The sequence below is a fragment of the Mustelus asterias genome, chromosome 3 (assembly GCF_964213995.1).
Source record: "Mustelus asterias chromosome 3, sMusAst1.hap1.1, whole genome shotgun sequence".
Classification (NCBI taxonomy): domain Eukaryota; kingdom Metazoa; phylum Chordata; class Chondrichthyes; order Carcharhiniformes; family Triakidae; genus Mustelus; species Mustelus asterias.
In genome coordinates, this window is record NC_135803.1 from 15,583,120 (window position 1) to 15,600,934 (window position 17,815).

Here is a 17,815-nt window from a genome sequence, read left to right on the forward strand (position 1 = left end):
TTTAATTCTGGGCACTGCACTCCAGTAAGCGTGCATTGGCCTTGAATGAGGTACAATACAGGGTTCTCAATGATACCAGAACTAAAAGGGTTAAAAGTTGCATAAGTTTATATTTCCTCAAGGAAAGAAAATTAAGGATGATGCTACTCGGGATGATTAAAGGATTTGATAAGTTAGCTAAAAGAGACTATTTTCTCTGGAGGACTTTAGTATGAGGGAGCACAACCTTCAAATTAGAAGCAGGCTGATGTCTGGAAGCACTTGACACTGGAAATCTGGGACTTTTCTCCCTCTTAACTGTTCGACCATTTAGAATTGTGTCCAAAGTTGGTGGATGGCAGTAATTAAGAACTCTGATTGGAATAGTGGAACAAGTTCCTGTGGGATGGAAATGGTCATTGAATGGCCTACTCTTCTAGTCAAATGTTCTGGTATAGGAATACTTGATTCAAGTGGTATTTTAGCTGTTTAATGTAGTTTCTATTTGCTGCTACTGTGCAAGCTGTTCATCAAGATTCTCCTGCCTGCCTTGTGAATTATGAAATATCGCCAATAGTAGTGTCTCCTTGGAACCATATTTCCCAGAAGATATTTTTCTATTCCTCGATTTATTTCTGTGGAGCTCGTCTTTGAATTAGGATATTTATATCCTTTTTGCTGTAGAATAGGCAAAGCATCTCGGTGTACTCCAGAGCTGCCTTGTCATTCAATCATATTTTGACAATGCATTGAGATTTATTTTTAATGCATGCTAGCTTTAGCCCCTCTATATTGTTCAACACTTAGTATTAATATTCATCTGCAATAACTTCGTCTACAGGTAGTCTTGCAACAAGCCCATCTATGCAGTTACTTTCTGACAGTTTGTAACTTTAATACCATCAGACACCCTATTCCATAGAACTCAGTTGTCAGATCTACATTGATACTAAATGTTAACCATGGGCACATTTCGTTTATCACCAGCTTTGCTTTTATGCTGTTTTGCTGGTTGATCAGTTGTCTAATAAAGCTACAATGTTTCTTTCGAGTCGCACAGTACTTTATTACATGTCTTCCAAATATCCCAAAATCTACTTGATGATTGTACTCAGCTAAGTTGGTTGCCTTAAACAGTTTCAGTAGATTTGGAAGGTTTTCTCACTTGTGTAGCTGGAAAGGCTAGCAATTATTGTCTATCTCTTTTAGTCTTTGAAGCTGTTGCCTTGGGCTGCTTCAATCAATATGGCTAAGGTGCCCCAGAAAACTGTTTGGAGGTTTAGGATTTTCTTGCAGTAACTATTAAATGCAGGAGTTGTCCATCCTAAACAGCTTGAGGGCAGGTTACAGCGCCACTGTGCAGCTAACCTCCACTCCTTATGCATGTGTGGAGATGCAATGTTGCATATTACCAGTGCTTTGGTGTACACAATGATATTTTGCTTCTACAAATACCTAATTCAGGCAAAAAAAAACTAAGGAACTGTCACTGGAGCAAAAAATATATTTCCATTAGACTAATCCATTTAGCCTTGCTGTGTTTATCACTTGGCTTTGGGGATTTGAGGTTGTCTGTTGAGATGCTGTATGACTTGGATGGTGTTCATCTTGCTTTCCTATGCCCTTATTTTGTCCATTTTGTGAAACCATGCTGTGTTCCTCTGGATAGTGTCTTGTGCCCTCGAACACTTGCCCTACTGTAGATGTTTAATCAACCTATACACAGCTAATCTTGTGCCAGACCTCTTTAATAATGGCTTAGGTAGCAACTCTGTTCAGCCATATGAGAATCTTCAACAGTTCCATTCTATTAGCGAGCACGGTCTTCAGTTATCTAGAATTAGAACATAGAACATAGAACAGTACAGCACAGAACAGGCCCTTCGGCCCACGATGTTGTGCCGACCTTCATCTGAAACCAAGATCAAGCTATCCCACTCCCTACCATCCTGGTGTGCTCCATGTGCCTATCCAATAACCGCTTAATTATGCTTCAAATTGCAGTATGCTGATAGGTGTATAAAACTATTGTTTTTTAAAAAAGTCCATAGCACTGCAAATCAATAGCTCTGGTTACATGTGTGCCACTGCCCCCTAGCTGAGAAGTCAGGGCTGATGTGTATGCTCCTACTGGTTGCCCTGCAGCAATTAACGCTAATTACTTCAAGGTAAGACTTCAACTCCATCTTAGGAGGAAATCCTTGGAGAGCTGCTGCCCAATTTGATTGCCTGACGATTCTTGTCCCAGCAATGCTAGATGATTGTGGTGGTCACTGCTGAAACTACAGGCAGTCTCAACATGCTGAGGAGCTTGGCTGAGTCCAGGGTTGGGGTCTCAGCTGGATTCAGGCAGCTGAGAGGCAGGATTAAAGGAAGGAATTACCTCATTCATGGTGGGTATCTCCCCCATGGACCTGCTCCTCCTGGATAGGTGACTGGCTGTCTGATCGAAGACAGAGGGTGGTGGTGGATGGAAAATTTTCGGGTTGGAGGCAGGTTGCTAGCGGAGTGCCACAGGGATCAGTGCTTGGTCCTCTGCTCTTTGTGATTTTTATTAATGACTTAGAGGAGGGGGCTGAAGGGTGGATCAGTAAATTTGCTGATGACACCAAGATTGGTGGAGTAGCGGTGGAGGGCTGTTGTAGGCTGCAAAGAGACATAGATAGGATGCAAAGCTGGGCTGAAAAATGGCAAATGGAGTTTAACCTGATAAATGTGAGGTGATTCATTTTGGTAGGATTAATTTAAATGTGGATTACAGGGTCAAAGGTAGGGTTCTGAAGACTGGAGGAACAGAGATCTTGGGGTCCATATCCACAGATCTCTAAAGGTTGCCACTCAAGTGGATAGAGCTGTGAAGAAGGCCTATAGTGTGTTAGCTTTTATTAACGGGGGTTTGAGTTTATTAACGGGGGTTTGAGTTTAAGAGCCGTGGGGTTATGCTGCAACTGTACAGGACCTTGGTGAGACCACATTTGGAATATTGTGTGCAGTTCTGGTCACCTCACTATAAGAAGGATGTGGAAGCGCTAGAAAGAGTGCAGAGGAGATTTACCAGGATGCTGCCTGGTTTGGAGGGTAGGTCTTATGAGGAAAGGTTGAGGGAGCTAGGGCTGTTCTCTGGAGCGGAGGAGGCTGAGGGGAGACTTAATAGAAGTTTATAAAATGATGAAGGGGATAGATAGAGTGAACGTTCAAAGACTATTTCCTCAGGTGGATGGAGCTATTACAAGGGGGCATAACTATAGGGTTCATGGTGGGAGATATAGGAAGGATATCAGAGGTAGGTTCTTTACGCAGAGAGTGGTTGGGGTGTGGAATGGACTGCCTGCAGTGATAGTGGAGTCAGACACTTTAGGAACATTTAAGCGGTTATTGGATAGGCACATGGAGCACACCAGGATGATAGGGAGTGGGATAGCTTGATCTTGGTTTCAGATAAAGCTTGGCACAACATTGTGGGCCGAAGGGCCTGTTCTGTGCTGTACTGTTCTTGTTCCTCCTTCCAGTTCCCAACCCCTTATCAGCTGCCTGTGCAATCAAAGTTGCTGGCTTCCTGCATTGTATGGGCGCCTCCCATCACTGGTAAAATACTGGTGGGGTGAAATGAGGCTATGTACCATTATGTGGCCACTTAAAGGCCTCGCTAGTCTTGAGGGCAGACACACTTTCTAAGAAATTGTCATTTTTAAAGTCTAAAATATTTTACTTCTATAAAATAGAGTATTTTGGCAAAAAATGTACTCTAAGCACTGTCTTAAGCAAGGAATCTCAATTGTCCTGAAGGGGCAAGTTTTCAAAGGTTTTACTGAGTTGGCACTACTTCAGTTGAAGAGCGTTGCAGGTGTAATCGGACAAGCATTGACAGTAAACCACAGTGGTGACCAAATGCCTGGCCGCAAGTAGGTTTTAAGAATGAAAATTTCAGTAAAGAATTCCAGAGCTGGGGCCTGATAAATGAGGAATGTTTGTAGCCTCAAATGTTGCCAGTCAGCTTCTCCTTTATGGCCATGGTGACTTAAAGCTGCTGCTCCTGCCCTTTCCTCAGCCACCTCCCCATTGTCCTTTTCAGTAGTGCAATGATGGCAGGGATTGAAGACAAAGGAATATCTTGAGTTACTTCATGAATACAATGCAAGTTCCTCTGAAGATGTTTGTCATTTTGGTCACTGGCTTAAAAACTAAAGTTTGAATGGGCAATCCTGCAATTTGTTCCTTCCACTTTCTCCAAGCTTAAGGGTGAGATTATCTAGGTAAAGAATTATATTCTTGCAAATTCATTTAGCATGGTCTGGTTCTGCTGTGCTCTGTCCTGGTGGGCCGGCTGAGAATTCTGCTGCCTTTGTGGGTCAATGGTAAAGTTTATTGCTGTAATTTACATGACATTTTCTGGATGTGTTACTTTTCACTTCACTTGTAAATAAAATTGTTAGGGCCATATATGCACATCAAGTGATCATTCCATCTTTGCATGATTTGGACAGTATCATTAACTAATTGTGGTCTTGCAGCATTGTTACTGTGCTTTGCATCAAATATTATTAGAATTTCATCAAGCAATAACTAGACCCTTTAGCAGAATTATCCTGTAGTTTTCTGTTTAAATCAAAACTTAGTAAATCATTTCTGCAGCAAAGTTTTCCAAAGACATTGTTCATTAATGCTGTGTAACTGCACTGTTGTCCATGCTGTACATTAAAATGTTTTCTCTTTTTTTTCTTTCAGTCTTGGTCTTTGTAATGGGAAAAGAAGGGATCCACGGAGGAGCCTTGAATAAGAAGGCATTCTTAATGGCAAAATACTTGAGAGAGTCTGGATTCTAGTTGGCCAGGATTCCTATTCAGTAGTTTAAAAATTGCTATTAAAGTTTCCTTTTAGCAGTCACCTACTCTTTCACATTGAAGTTACAGAAAGTTTAATAGCAATGCAGGGTTATGGGGGTCTGAACCCATGTCTCCTTTGTATCCCTGTATTGGTGGGGAAAGTTCAAATTTTCATTTTTTTTCCTTATGTACTCCAGCATTGGTTGTAGTCATGGGAAAGTAAAGTGTCCATGGAGGGGTACTCAACAAGAAAGCATTTACCATGGCTACATACCTGAGGAATTCTGGATGCTAAGTAGCCTCTTCCCATCCACCTAGCAACTCATTCACCCTCATCGCCACCCAGTTTAATTGGCAGTGCTACCAGACTAGTTGGTAGATTTTTTAATTTATCCATTTCTGATTACATTGATTCCCTTTTCTCCCTTTACCACTTAATTGTAATAACATTGTAGGTGTAATGGAAAGTAAATCCCATGTTTTGGCACCATTAGCACAATAACTAAATGGTGATATGCATGTTATTACTTTTGATATTGTTGCAAAAAAAATAGGGCTGACTTGCTAAGCCTGGGCATTGCTTTGTTTTAGCATTTAGAAAGTTTATTGGCATCCAAAGTCACCAAACCAGGTTCTGATTATTCTCTCTCTCCCTTCCACTTCCCCATTGAAATACTTTAAAAAAAAAAACAAATTTCAAAGGTGCTGGTAGTACAATCTCAGATTTAAGTGTTGCTGAGTCAGCACTTTGAGCAGTTGCAGAGCTCATCTAGTCTTCCTGTTTTTGTTTAAGCATGTTGGGAGGGTAGCTGCATCCATAGTCTGCTTGCCATAATATTTCTGACTTAACTTCTCTTGTAACTTAGCCCATTCTTATCACAAAGCATCTGAATTTTCCTCCAGTTTCATTACCTGTTTACATCTCCTCCTGTGTTGGACAACTTTGCAGCAGTTTTGTGGATACACTCTCTTTAATATGAACTTTTAACACTAGTATTAAACCTTATGCATTCTGACTTCATGGGTGTAATTGCAGAACTGCTCTAGGTGTGTGTAAATGATTTTCCCCCCCCCCCCATGGGCATGTCACAATCTGACTTTGATCAGTTTAATCTCCAGGGACATTCCATCTTTGCAATAGCTCAGGCACTTAAATGTTGTTTTGCCAGCTCCTTTAATGTAAGTTTAATTTTTTAATAAAGGTTGCCATTTTGGACAATGGATATCCCAAACATAACCATCTGGAGTGTCCAGTTTTGAGTGCTTCATAGGACCAATTAAGTTGCAGCTTGGGTTTTTAAAAGAGGACTGACTGCTGTAAAATGCCATTGTAAAGGTTACTGCCACTCCTCAGTACTACACTGGCAATTTAGATGAATATATTAAAGTTTTTTTCCATGAGAATGTTGATTGGTCAAGGGCTTTTGCTAGTATCTGTGGATGGCAGTCTCCTATATAGAAATCACAAATTGTTTAAAGTCTTTCAAATCAAGGGAATTGATGCATTAGACCTGGTAAGCCCCTGCTGCAGGAGGAAACTGTGGAAGAATTGCCTTGTGCTCCTAGTTTTGAAATCTGTGGAAAATGTCTGTTTTGAGCACGGTACTGACTTATGTTCCGTTCAAACAAAATTATAAATTCTGTATTCACATGAATAAAACGGGAGATGGTATTGGTTGGAATAATCACACTTGGCTGTCTTGTGAAATTATTTTGCAAATGTTCGTGTATCCTGTGCCATACTGCATAGAGATTTGATCTGTTGCTGTTGTGAGATGGATTTTAACTGCCGCTGCAAGGCTTTCAGTCGAACGGCACTTCCTTAGGGGCGTTATTCTAGCATATACTCAATGTTCAGGCCTTGTGAAATATGTACAGATTTAAAAATTCTTGTTGCTGACTTGTCCATTTTCTTTCCCTGAACTTTTGTTACATCTGGGATACAGTCTAACTCATCTGATTTAATATGCATTTACAAAATGCCATAACTGTTAAACCACCTTGTTTACAGACAGATGAAATAAATCTATTCCAACCAAATGTTGGCTGTATGTTTTTGTATGGTTGGGGAGTGTCAAGATTATTTCTTGTATATAAAAATGTGAAAATCCATGATTGGTCAATGCCCAAGGTGTTTTGAATGTATCACCATTCCTATAACTTGATTTGCACTTCTACCTATTTTATTTTCTTCTGGGCTTCAAAAACAGATCTCAGTTGGAACTAACCTTTGCTTTTAAATGCACATCTTGGCTTCAGGAATTCCAGACTGATCCTTTTGCAGATTTTGAGTCCCTCAACTGCTTCTTTTTTAACATTTTTCCCATATTAGAGCCTAGTTGGTTCAGTGCTCGGATCTTTTTACTTTGCTAATGGCTGCTGACCATTTTTGATTTGTAGAATACAAAGTCTTTCATTTAATATCTGCTAGTTTCCTCAGCTGAGGTGATTGGAGTCTTAATTGAGAGCATGAAGTAGAATGTGGCAACCAAGCTCTGGTGAAGGATATTGAGAACAAGGGGACAATTCAATTACTGTAGAGCAGTTTGAGTGAAATCAGGAAGTACTTTCACAAATAGTGGTAGAAATGTGGACCTTCCTCTTCCATAAGCTGTGAAGAAGGCTGGACAGTTTGACTGGTCAAAGATCTGAGGCACAGGCATTTACCAAATTTATCAAGATTGGAGTTAGTGGGAAAATGGATTTGAGATGCACATCAGCTGTAGTTGAATGGTTGTATGTGCTATGGTTGTCTAGACCACTCTAGTTTTGAAATCTTGACATCCACATCCTAACTGAATAGCATGAATTGATGTATGATGCCTGGCCATTTTTTTTGTTTCGACCCAACTTGAATGATTCAGAGTCTATTCAACCATTTTCTTGGCATCTAACACCTAAGGTGCAGATTCTATTCACCCCTTCCACTTGCCTACCTTTATTTATTTGTGATGTCTGGAGTTATTTTACTAATTCATGAAGTTCTTCCAAAACCTGCAACTAAAGATCCCTCTGATTTATTTTGATTGCACCAGTTTTATGATTTTATCTTAATGTATTTGCATTGGGTGCCCTATAGCTGAGCAAAACGAAGAACAATACAGCACAGGAACAGGCCCTTTGGCCCTCCAAGCCTGTGCTGCTCCCTGGTCCAAACTAGCCCATCCAAGTGGGGGGAATATTCTCCATTATAGGGGTGTTTTATGCTTCTCATCTATTCCCTAAAGAGTTGCAAAGTCTTTTGAAATGTTAGCCTGTCTGCGGATGGTCCATGGTAGGTCTGACAGCAATCTTCAGAGTCTATCTTTTGCTGTTACCCCCTGTAGGATGCCTGATGCAGTAAAAGGTCATTAAGCTCACCAGTAGTAGTACAAGCAGTGTTATGATTACCCATGGATGCTGCAGATTGGGATGGGGTGCAATGACTTTATACAGCTACAGTGGTAAATGGGATAATAGGCAAGAATCATGGGTAAGCTCCCCTGCAGATTTCTCACTAATAAAAAGCAACCTGTGCGCTACCACCATCATCCCCCAAAGGGGAATGGAGAGAAAATTCAGCTTTCCTACCCAGCATAGGAACTAGGAAACCATCCAAGTAGTAATTAACTTCAAGGCCAGCTCCATTTTTCCCAGGTAACTATTGCTGCAGCTTTTGGCCTACACCTGTACAATTGATCCAATAGAAAGCCTTTCAAGGTAGGTACTTATTTTTTTGCTCGGGTACATTATTCAAAATGAGGTCCAGACATTTTAGATTTGTCTCGTCAAATCTGGTGTGAAATGGTATTGAGAACAATTAGTATAGACCAGTAAAATTAAAAGGTCCAGTATGTGCATGCATTGTAGAACCTAAATTAAAAGGAAATGTCCAAACTATATTAGCCTAGCTTTTAACTCTTTGGCAACCAGAGTGTATCAGTGATGTAAAGTCTGGCAGAAATGATTGTGCATCTAGTCTTCTAGGACCATTAGGTCGAGGTAGTGTACAACCTAATGCTGCCTTGTCATGATATTCCATGTCAGTTGAACACCTGTATAATCTCACTGAAGGGAATAGACTACAGCCAAAAAGGTATGAATTTTTGGTGTCCCATAGGCAAATAAAATTATTTATCTGACCTACCAGATAGGAACCTGACCCTCTGCCCAACTTGACTTCAGTGGAGTGCCAAACAAGTGGCTGAGCTGCTTCCATCTCCTTGCCTGCCCTACTGTGGGTTGTAATTCCTCTTTAGTGTGACCAGCCTGAAGGGAGCACTTCTGCACGTTATCACTTTTATTAAATAGAAATCATCATAGAAACTCTACAGTACAGAAAGAGGCCATTTGGCCCATCGAGTCTGCACCGACCACAATCCCACCCAGGCCCTATCTCCATATCCCTACATATTTTACCCTCTAACCTACGCATCTCAGGACACTAAGGGGCAATTTTTGTTTTTTAGCACGGCCAATCAACCTAACCCACACATCTTTGGACTGTGGGAGGAAACCGGAGCACCCGGAGGAAACCCACACAGACATGAGGAGAATGTGCAAACTCCACAGTGACCCAAGCCAGGAATCGAACCCAGGTCCCTGGAGCTGTGAAGCAGCAGTGCTGACCACTGTGCCATCGTGCTGCCCTAGCACTAAATACCTGTTATAAAAATTGACCAACTTTTAAGCAATACTGAAAATTCTAGATGTCCCTTTTATATAAGCTTGCATGGGAATACCACTACCTGCAAGTTCCTCTCCAGGCCATAACATGACCCTGATGTGGAAATATAATTGCCTTTCCTTCACTGTAGCTGGGTGAAAATCCTGGAATGACCTACACCAAAGGGCCTGCAATGGTTGAAGACTTATCACCACCTTGAGTAAATTAGAGATGGGCAATAAATGCTGCCAAGCCAGTGGTGCCCACATCCAGTGAAAGAAAAAGGATAAAAGGGAGATTAAGGAAAGCACAAACACCAGCGTGGACAGGCTTCTTAGTGTTTATCCCATATAACTCTTAAAATTCAGCAACCTTGGACCAGGTTCAGAGAATCTTCACTAGATATCTAGTTTGAAATCCACTGGTTATCCTGTGTATGTGATTAGTGAAATAGAGCTTGTTACACGAGTAAAGTATGAGATTATTGCAACTGTCAGTTAACTTGAGGGACCTGATCTGGGTCTGTCTGTAGATAAATTTTTGAATGTTCAGGAAGAACTAGGACACATGCACAGAAGTACAGCACCAGGCAGGTGGTTTCCATGCTAGTGAGCGGAAGGGTTCATAATGCTTTTATTTTAGGAGGGTTATGGAGGACAAGACTGGAAGGAGCACTTTATTCTCTCCTTGCATTTTACTTCCATGTCTGTGGCCTTTCCTTACATAAGCCTAGATAAGACAAGATGTTGAGAATGTCTATGCAAATGGTTTTCCAACAGAAGTCACTGCATTGTAATACATAAGCAGAACTCTCAGGTAGCATCATTACACCCATGTCCATTAATGTGGCCTGAGGTAATTCCAGATTTTAAAAATGGATAAAAGCTGGAATGTTCTATTACATATGGCTTATTGCTAATCTTGTCTTCAACCTCAAATAAATTGCTGGACCAGGCTCCCTTATCAATAGGCAAATGGTCATGATATAAGGCTCTCAATTCATGCAGATATTTACATGAAAAAGATCAGCATTTTGGTAAAATGTTCAGCTCTTGAACTAGATGACAGTGCATGCCACAATCAAATTTACTTTTGCACTAAAAACAAATCATTTGGAAACATTGTCCTTTATTCCATGAAATGATCACATTATCTTAGCCCAACGTTTCAATTTACATAGCTTTATTTGAAAAGAGAACTGATAGATTTGTATTATAGCTTTGGAGTGCTGTGTTTTCTATTTACAACTGTTGTACATTTGCAGCATTTATAAAGACTTTAATTCAGAAATGAACTCATCTTTTGTGTTAATGCTTTGCAATGTCTACATTTACTTATGGGAATGTGTCTCAAAAATTAGAAATAAATCAAACATTTATCTTTGGGTGAGTCATCTTTAGTGTAAAGTTTTCAAAAATGAAAATAGATACTGGGTGGAGGGACAGATCAAAGCCAAAGAGATGATTTTATGTTTTTTGACACATTCCCACCTAGTCACATCAATTTAAAGTTTAAAAAATGTAGGTTTAAAATTAAAAACAGTACAAAATTAGTTGAATGGAATGAATTTACAAACATTATTACAGCAAACAGCTATACAACCAAGAAGCCCCCTCACCCTGCCCCAACATTAAATGATAAAGTAACACATTTCAAAATACAGTGGCAAGTACACTTCAACCTCTGAAGCTGCAAGGCTCTGTCCGTGGGTAACATTTAATTACAGCAAATGAAAATAAAAACATCTGCCACAGTCAAGTGCTCTCATGGATTTTTCAACATATGATCGTTGGGCTGTCCATAAATGAAACATCCCCTGCATTCCAAAGTAATTTGCCTAGTGGGAGATGGAACAAGCCACGTGTTACAAAAGCAGCGCATTGTCTACCAACAGAACCAAACATTCTTGGAACTTCTTAGATGGTCAATAACATCTCAGTGGCATAAAAACACCACAGCAGCTCATGAAAAGGGATCATCTCTGTGCACAACAGCCTTATTTTCTTTAAAGTGGGTTCATCAATCTACAGCCACACATCACAATGAAGTCTTCCTGTGGTTATAAACTAGATAAAAAGGTTACCCAACAACTTGAGGGTGATATATTTGGAAACAAAGGGGCATTTGTTGAATACCATCACATAATGCCAACGATTCCATAACCGGTCAGAATTCTAAAACATTCATCTCGGGTAAGAACAAGCAATGCATAAGCTCACTTGTATGAAATTACATCAGCTAAGTAGGCATTCTATGTTAAGAATGCATGCCAAATCCAAACTGGTACATTTCTGAAGCTAAATTAACAAAATGTCATTGAGGAAGGTAACTTAAGCTCCTGCAACATTCTCTCTTCTCCCCCCCCCCCCCCCCCCCCACGAGCCTGATTTTTCAGTTTTAGATTCGAGAGGGAGAGAGGGGCTGACCGTCTATAATGGCAATTTGTTTTATTGCAAAGCTGATACAAACTTTCCGTTTTCACAATCTGAATAAACCTCAACATGCACCCCCTCTCCTCACTTATTACCCTCCTGTTCCAATTTCTGAAGGCTGTCTGTTCATGAAACACAAGAGTGGAATATGGATAAATCCATAACTGATCTAAGTACACAACTTCCACGCATACATTTATCAACTTCAGAAAAGAACATTACTTAGCAAATTCACTTTGCATGGACTAAGATTCCACTGTGCTTGAGCTTAGAATGTTAGCTCGGTGGACAAAGCCTCAAATATTTTCAGGTAGTGAACTGATTTTGGCAGCGAGAGAGATACGAGAACAGATATTTTAGAAGCAGAACAAGGCACATACTCTTTCAGTTAAAATTTCCAAGTACCAAACACCAAGATAGCACATCCGACACCTATCCTAAAAATAAAGAAAATTTATTTATGTTGTTTTGGAAGGAGTTGGAAGCAGATTACTGAAAGATACTGGGTCAAACCTTTTTTAAATTCTAATGCAGGAAATCTACTAGAACAACAGTTCTCTGTACATTATTTTGTAAAATCGAGTAGAGCCCAAATGGATGAAAGACATTAAGAACATAGTCAAACTCTATTGCCATCTTAAAAATTAAATGCCCACACAGACCAAGCATGCAACATTGTGTTGCATCGCTTCAAAAATAAGGGCAGTCTAGTTTTTGAAAATCTAGAAAGATCATTTAGAAACTTAATGTGGCCCATAATATGTCAAATCCAGTCTTAACATTACTTTGTCACATAAGTTGGGTTTTCCTGTTATTTCCAACGGACAATTAATTGTCACTAAAATAGTACACACAGATTGTCCACCATAAGAAAAGTGATGAGTTGCAGGAGATGGAAAGAAATACCTTTGATTATATGGCATTAACAATGTGACCTTTGATTACATTTCTCGGTCAAACCACATCAATTAGCGACCAGTGGATAACAACGTCAAACTAATTATGGCAAATAATGTCACATCCAGTCAGCAGCATCATCACAATCGCATGCAATAGCTTGGAAGCTAATTCCATTACAGTATTTTCTTTTTATTAAGGATCATCTTCATTTACGATTTTCTTTATACACCAAGGTGGTACATAGCGTGCGCAAACGTACAACTGCAGCTCAGACTGATCAAAATGACAGAAAATAGAACATTTGTTCAAGTCGCTTCAATTAAAAACCTAACTTGGGAATTATAACAAAGTATTCCGCACTACCTACTGGATGAATGTAATCCAGAATATCACCAAAATAAGACTGGAAACTAATAAAAAGTTTACACATAATGTACAGGATAAAATAAGATTTAACTTAGATTCCCACTTAATTATGTGGGTAAGTTTATTGTTGATTACAAACCAGGCACAGAACTTCCCTATTTAAAAACCAAATCCAAAATGAGTCGAAAGCTTCAATAAATCGTATTTGGGCAAATAAAGCAAGATGTACTTAGATCTGAAACAATTAGGTGGATTTGGGGGGTTCTGGTGCAGAATACTCAGGAAATCGATACAATAACATGATTATACTCAGCATTTTACAAAGAATCTCAGTGAGCCATTTTTGTTTTCAAGTGTTTTTTGTTAAAGCCATTCTCTTAGTATCTGGATAAAGTGTTGAATGGCTACCCTGGATAGATGGTCAATGTAACAGTTTTACAGGTTGCCAGCGGTACTGCAGCTATTACAAGAAAATGGCGATGTGGGGGGGGGGATAGCATCAGTGCTGCTTGGTGTTAACCGTGTTTGAAATAGCAAACATCAATGGATGGCTGCCACACTTCATTCTAGCAGCAAAAAAGAGCAGAGCCGTGAAAGATTTTAAATTCCTACAAAATTTGCATATATATATATGTTTGTGAAGTTGTAATGCATAACTGGCAAAGCAAATGGAAAAATTTCCTGAACTTTTAATTTTGACACATTGTTTCTGAGGATGTGCAGGTTTCATGTGGTTTTTTTCTATTTTAAAAAAAAAAGAAAAACTAAATCAAACTATTGCGGCAGACTCTCTCGTTCCTCTCCCTCCAACGACGACTTCAGGGTTCTCCTGCTGCATCTGAACTACTGTTTCTTCATTGACTCCATCCTCAGCGTCGCTGCTATCTCCCTCCTCCTCCTCCTCGTATTCCGATGACTCCACTGCTTCTTGGCGAGATCGAGATTCTGACATGGTGCCGAAGGACTGAGCGCTGGTGGAGGCCAGCGACGACCTCAGCAGAGGTGTGTTCTCAGACGCATCATCATTCTCCTCATGGCCGCTGTCCACATCATCAGTTTCTGAATCAGAACCTCCCTGAGATGCCACCACCTTCTGTTTGCAGACGGGGCAGGTCTTCTTTGTGCGAGTCAGCCATGGGTCCACACACTTACAGTGGTATGCTGGGTACGTAAATTAGGAGGAAACCAAAAAAATTAATTTGGTGAAATTTGCACCCAAGTCCTGCAGAAATTAAGCCTATTTCAGTGTTCTGTTGCATCAGCTGACAGGTTAGTGTGAAACATTGAACAGTGACATGCGGGGCTGGGAATGAGACGGAATCTGGTCTTATGAGGAACATAGGAATTAGGAGCAGAAGTAGGCAAATTCAGCTCTTCGAGCCAACCAACCTTCTGCCAACCAATCAGATCATGGCTGATCTCTCCCTGGTCTCAAATCCACCTCCCTACACGTTCCCCATATCCCTTTTTTAATTAAAAATATACCTATCTCCTTTTTGAAAGCATTCAACGATTCCGACTCCACCGCGCTCTGGGGCAGCGAGTTCCACAAATTCACCACCCTCTGCGAGAAGTAGTTCCTCCTCATCTCAGTTTTAAATCTACCGCCTCGCAACCTATACCCATGACCTCTTGTTCTAGATTGCCCCACAAGGGGAAACATTTGATCTACATTTACTCTATCAATCCCTTTTAGAATTTTATATACCCCGATCAGATCCCCTCTCATCCTTCTGAACTCCAGCGGGTAGAAGACCAAACCGTTTAATCGCTCCTCGTACATCAACCCTTCCATCCCCGGAAAGCATTTTACATTCACTACATTTGAGACTTCAGTGTCATAAAATTCTAACTCTGGGAATATAAAATGTGTAAATATAGAGGAAGCAAAGAGCAAAGTTGAGTGCGGAGAGTGTTAACTGCATATCTGTATGTAAGTGAAGAAAAAAAACTGCCAAAGACGCCTGGGGAAGAAGCTAATCTAATTTCAGTGTGTTGGAGGTTTGCTTGCTACAGGATCAAGAAGTACTTGCTTACCATGTGAACAGGGCAGGATGCGAAGCTTGTCACCTTCTTCATACTCATCTAGACAAATCGCACACACCTCATATTCATCACCTGCAGCGACAGAAAGGAATGGTTATGCTTTGCTGCTCCAATGATAACACATACTCTTTGTGGACGGCTGTTTGAACATGAACTATTGTGCCATTATTAAAATTGTCTGAATAGTCACTAATAGGCATTAGACCTTTCCGAGGATTTATTTAACAGGCTGAGTGATATTCTGTTTATATAGCAGGCCCTCTCTTGGGGCACATTGAATAGAACCAGACAGCATACACTGACATTCAATCTCTAGGCCCGAGTTGCAAATTTGCAGCTACCTCGTGCTCGTGTGTACGACAGAAGATCATTTAGGTAAATAGTGGATATGCCACACTTAAAGGCCAGGCCTAGCTGTCTCTAATAGCAGTAGAAATATATGATATCCCTAACAGTTCTCCACTGGCCATTCACCATACTACAATTGCAAACATAATCTATATACTGCGGATGCTGCAAATCTGAAGCTAAAAACAGAAAAAGCATGCTGGAAATATTCAGCAGGTCTGGCTTCATCCATCAGTGAGCGCTTCCGGTTATTGATCTTTCATCAGACCAACTGAGTAACCTCCCGCAACCCCCATTCCTTTGTGATCCATAAGAGATGAAGTGGCTGAGACATAATGCATCATGTAGGTAAATTATAACTTCACAATCTGTCTCCAGTCTGTCAGATTTTGGAATGTCACACCTGAGGGTACGGCATAAGAAACTCCTGCTTTCTGTTTAAATACTGGTGCAAATTCCGCTGGAACAAACACTGAGCAATTTACTTCCAAATTTAACTCAAATCACTACTCCGATTTTAGGGATTGGGAGCTTATAGAAACCATAGAATCCCTACAAGTGCAGAAGGAGGCCATTCGGCCCATTGAGTCTGCACTGACTACAATCCCACCCAGGCCCTATCCCCACAACCCCACACATTTCCCCCGTTATTCCCTCTAACCTACACATCCCGGGACACTAAGGGGCAATTTATCATGGCCATTCAACCCAACCCGCACATCTTTGGACTGTGGGAGGAAACCGGAGCAACCAGAGGAAACCCACGCAGACACAGGGAGAACGTGCAAACTCCACACACAGTGACCCAAGCCAGGAATCGAACCTGAGTCCCTGGAGCTGTGAGGCAGCAGTGCTAACCACTGTGCTAATGAAAAGGTGCTCCCCTAAAGTGAGAAATCTCACAACGAATCTTGGCTGTGGCCTGGTGCAACATAATTCTTGTACATCACATCAGTATTTGCACTTTTAAACAAAACCATTCACTGAAGCACACATTGTGAGGTGCTGCATCAAAAACATTATTTTGACAAGCGTCCAAGAGTCAAACTGCACAGAAACCCCAAATACAGAGGAGACATCCCTTTGTTCTTTGGTTTCTCTTCTGGCAAAGTATCTTCTTAAAATTATTTTTTGTTTCAGGACTAATTTGATGATAATCACTTCAAAATTGTCTACTAACAAATGCACTTTGTTTCGAGTCAAATGCTGGAGAGTTCAAACAATTCAGTTTTCCTTCATAGTAGGAGAGCCAGACACTGGCTATAAACTGGGATTAACATTTTAAATTAAAAATTAGCACAAATCCATAAATTGAAAACAATTTTTGAGGTTCTGCAGAAAGCCACTTCCTAAGAAATCTCTACACAACTGTTAGGGGAGGTGGGGGTGGAAAATTATTACCCCAGCTTCTCAGTAGACACCATGTCTACGGCTTTTGTGTCCGTCCAAATATGGATGGGTGAACTTTGGTGTGCGAGCAACAGTGGAGCATGACATGAAGTATTTCCTAGCATTTCATTTGCAACTTAGGTTTTACCCGAGGCAAAGTGATTAAATTAGGATTTTTAAACCTCAAACTGTTTTCATGTTTTCAGTGTGGCGTCATAGAGAATAGGAACAGGAGACCATTCATCCCTTCGATCCTGTTCTTCCCTTCATTATGATCATGGCTGAGCATATTACACTGTGACAAAGATGCTGTAGAAATTTATCAGCCCACCCCCTCCACACCAAAGCAGGTAACTCGTATACAGTGCCATAAGTGAAGAATAATGTGGATTTATATAGCACCTTTCACATCCTTTATAAAGAGTGACTTGCTGAGAGGTAGGGCTATGTAGCGGCCAACTAGCAAACAGGAGGATGTGACATCCTGACAGAGTCATCAGTCTGAAATGTTAACTGTCTCTTTCTCTCCTGATACTGTCTGACCTGCTGAGTATTTCCAGCATGTTCTTCTGCTTCTATTTCATATTTCTGGCATCTGCCGTGTTTTGCTTTTAGTTTATAACGGATGATAATTTATCCACCCCAACTCAAACAAAACTATTAATCATTTGAAAAATCACCTGTAAAATGGAGATACAAGCATGGATCAAATATTACTGCAAACTGGAAAATTTATAACTCCGTAATTTCCTTTTGATGATCTTTCAGAATCCATAGCTGGTTTCCCAGTCAGGGACGAAGCTCCATTTTAATGATGCTATTTTAATTGGTGACAAATTAATTCAAGAAAAAACTGAGGTAAAATTGCAGATAAAGGTCAGTGTGAT

General features: G+C 40.4%; 2 protein-coding genes across 3 annotated transcripts in view; one reads left to right on the forward strand and one right to left on the reverse strand.

Moving 5' to 3' along the window:
- LOC144487241 (profilin-2-like) overlaps window positions 1-10,942 on the forward strand; it is a 56,273-nt gene extending 45,331 nt beyond the window's left edge. The window contains exon 3 of the mRNA XM_078205326.1: window positions 4,705-10,942. Coding sequence (XP_078061452.1) covers window positions 4,705-4,802 — 98 coding nt within the window. The 3' untranslated portion in view covers window positions 4,803-10,942. The remainder of the gene's footprint in view (window positions 1-4,704) is intronic.
- rnf13 (ring finger protein 13) overlaps window positions 10,556-17,815 on the reverse strand; it is a 236,351-nt gene continuing 229,091 nt past the window's right edge. For both annotated transcript variants that reach the window (XM_078205312.1, XM_078205304.1), the window contains 2 exons: window positions 15,183-15,263; window positions 10,556-14,306 (listed from right to left, as the gene is read on the reverse strand). In XM_078205312.1, the coding sequence (XP_078061438.1) occupies window positions 13,915-14,306; window positions 15,183-15,263 (473 nt within the window). In that variant the 3' untranslated portion in view covers window positions 10,556-13,914. The remainder of the gene's footprint in view (window positions 14,307-15,182; window positions 15,264-17,815) is intronic.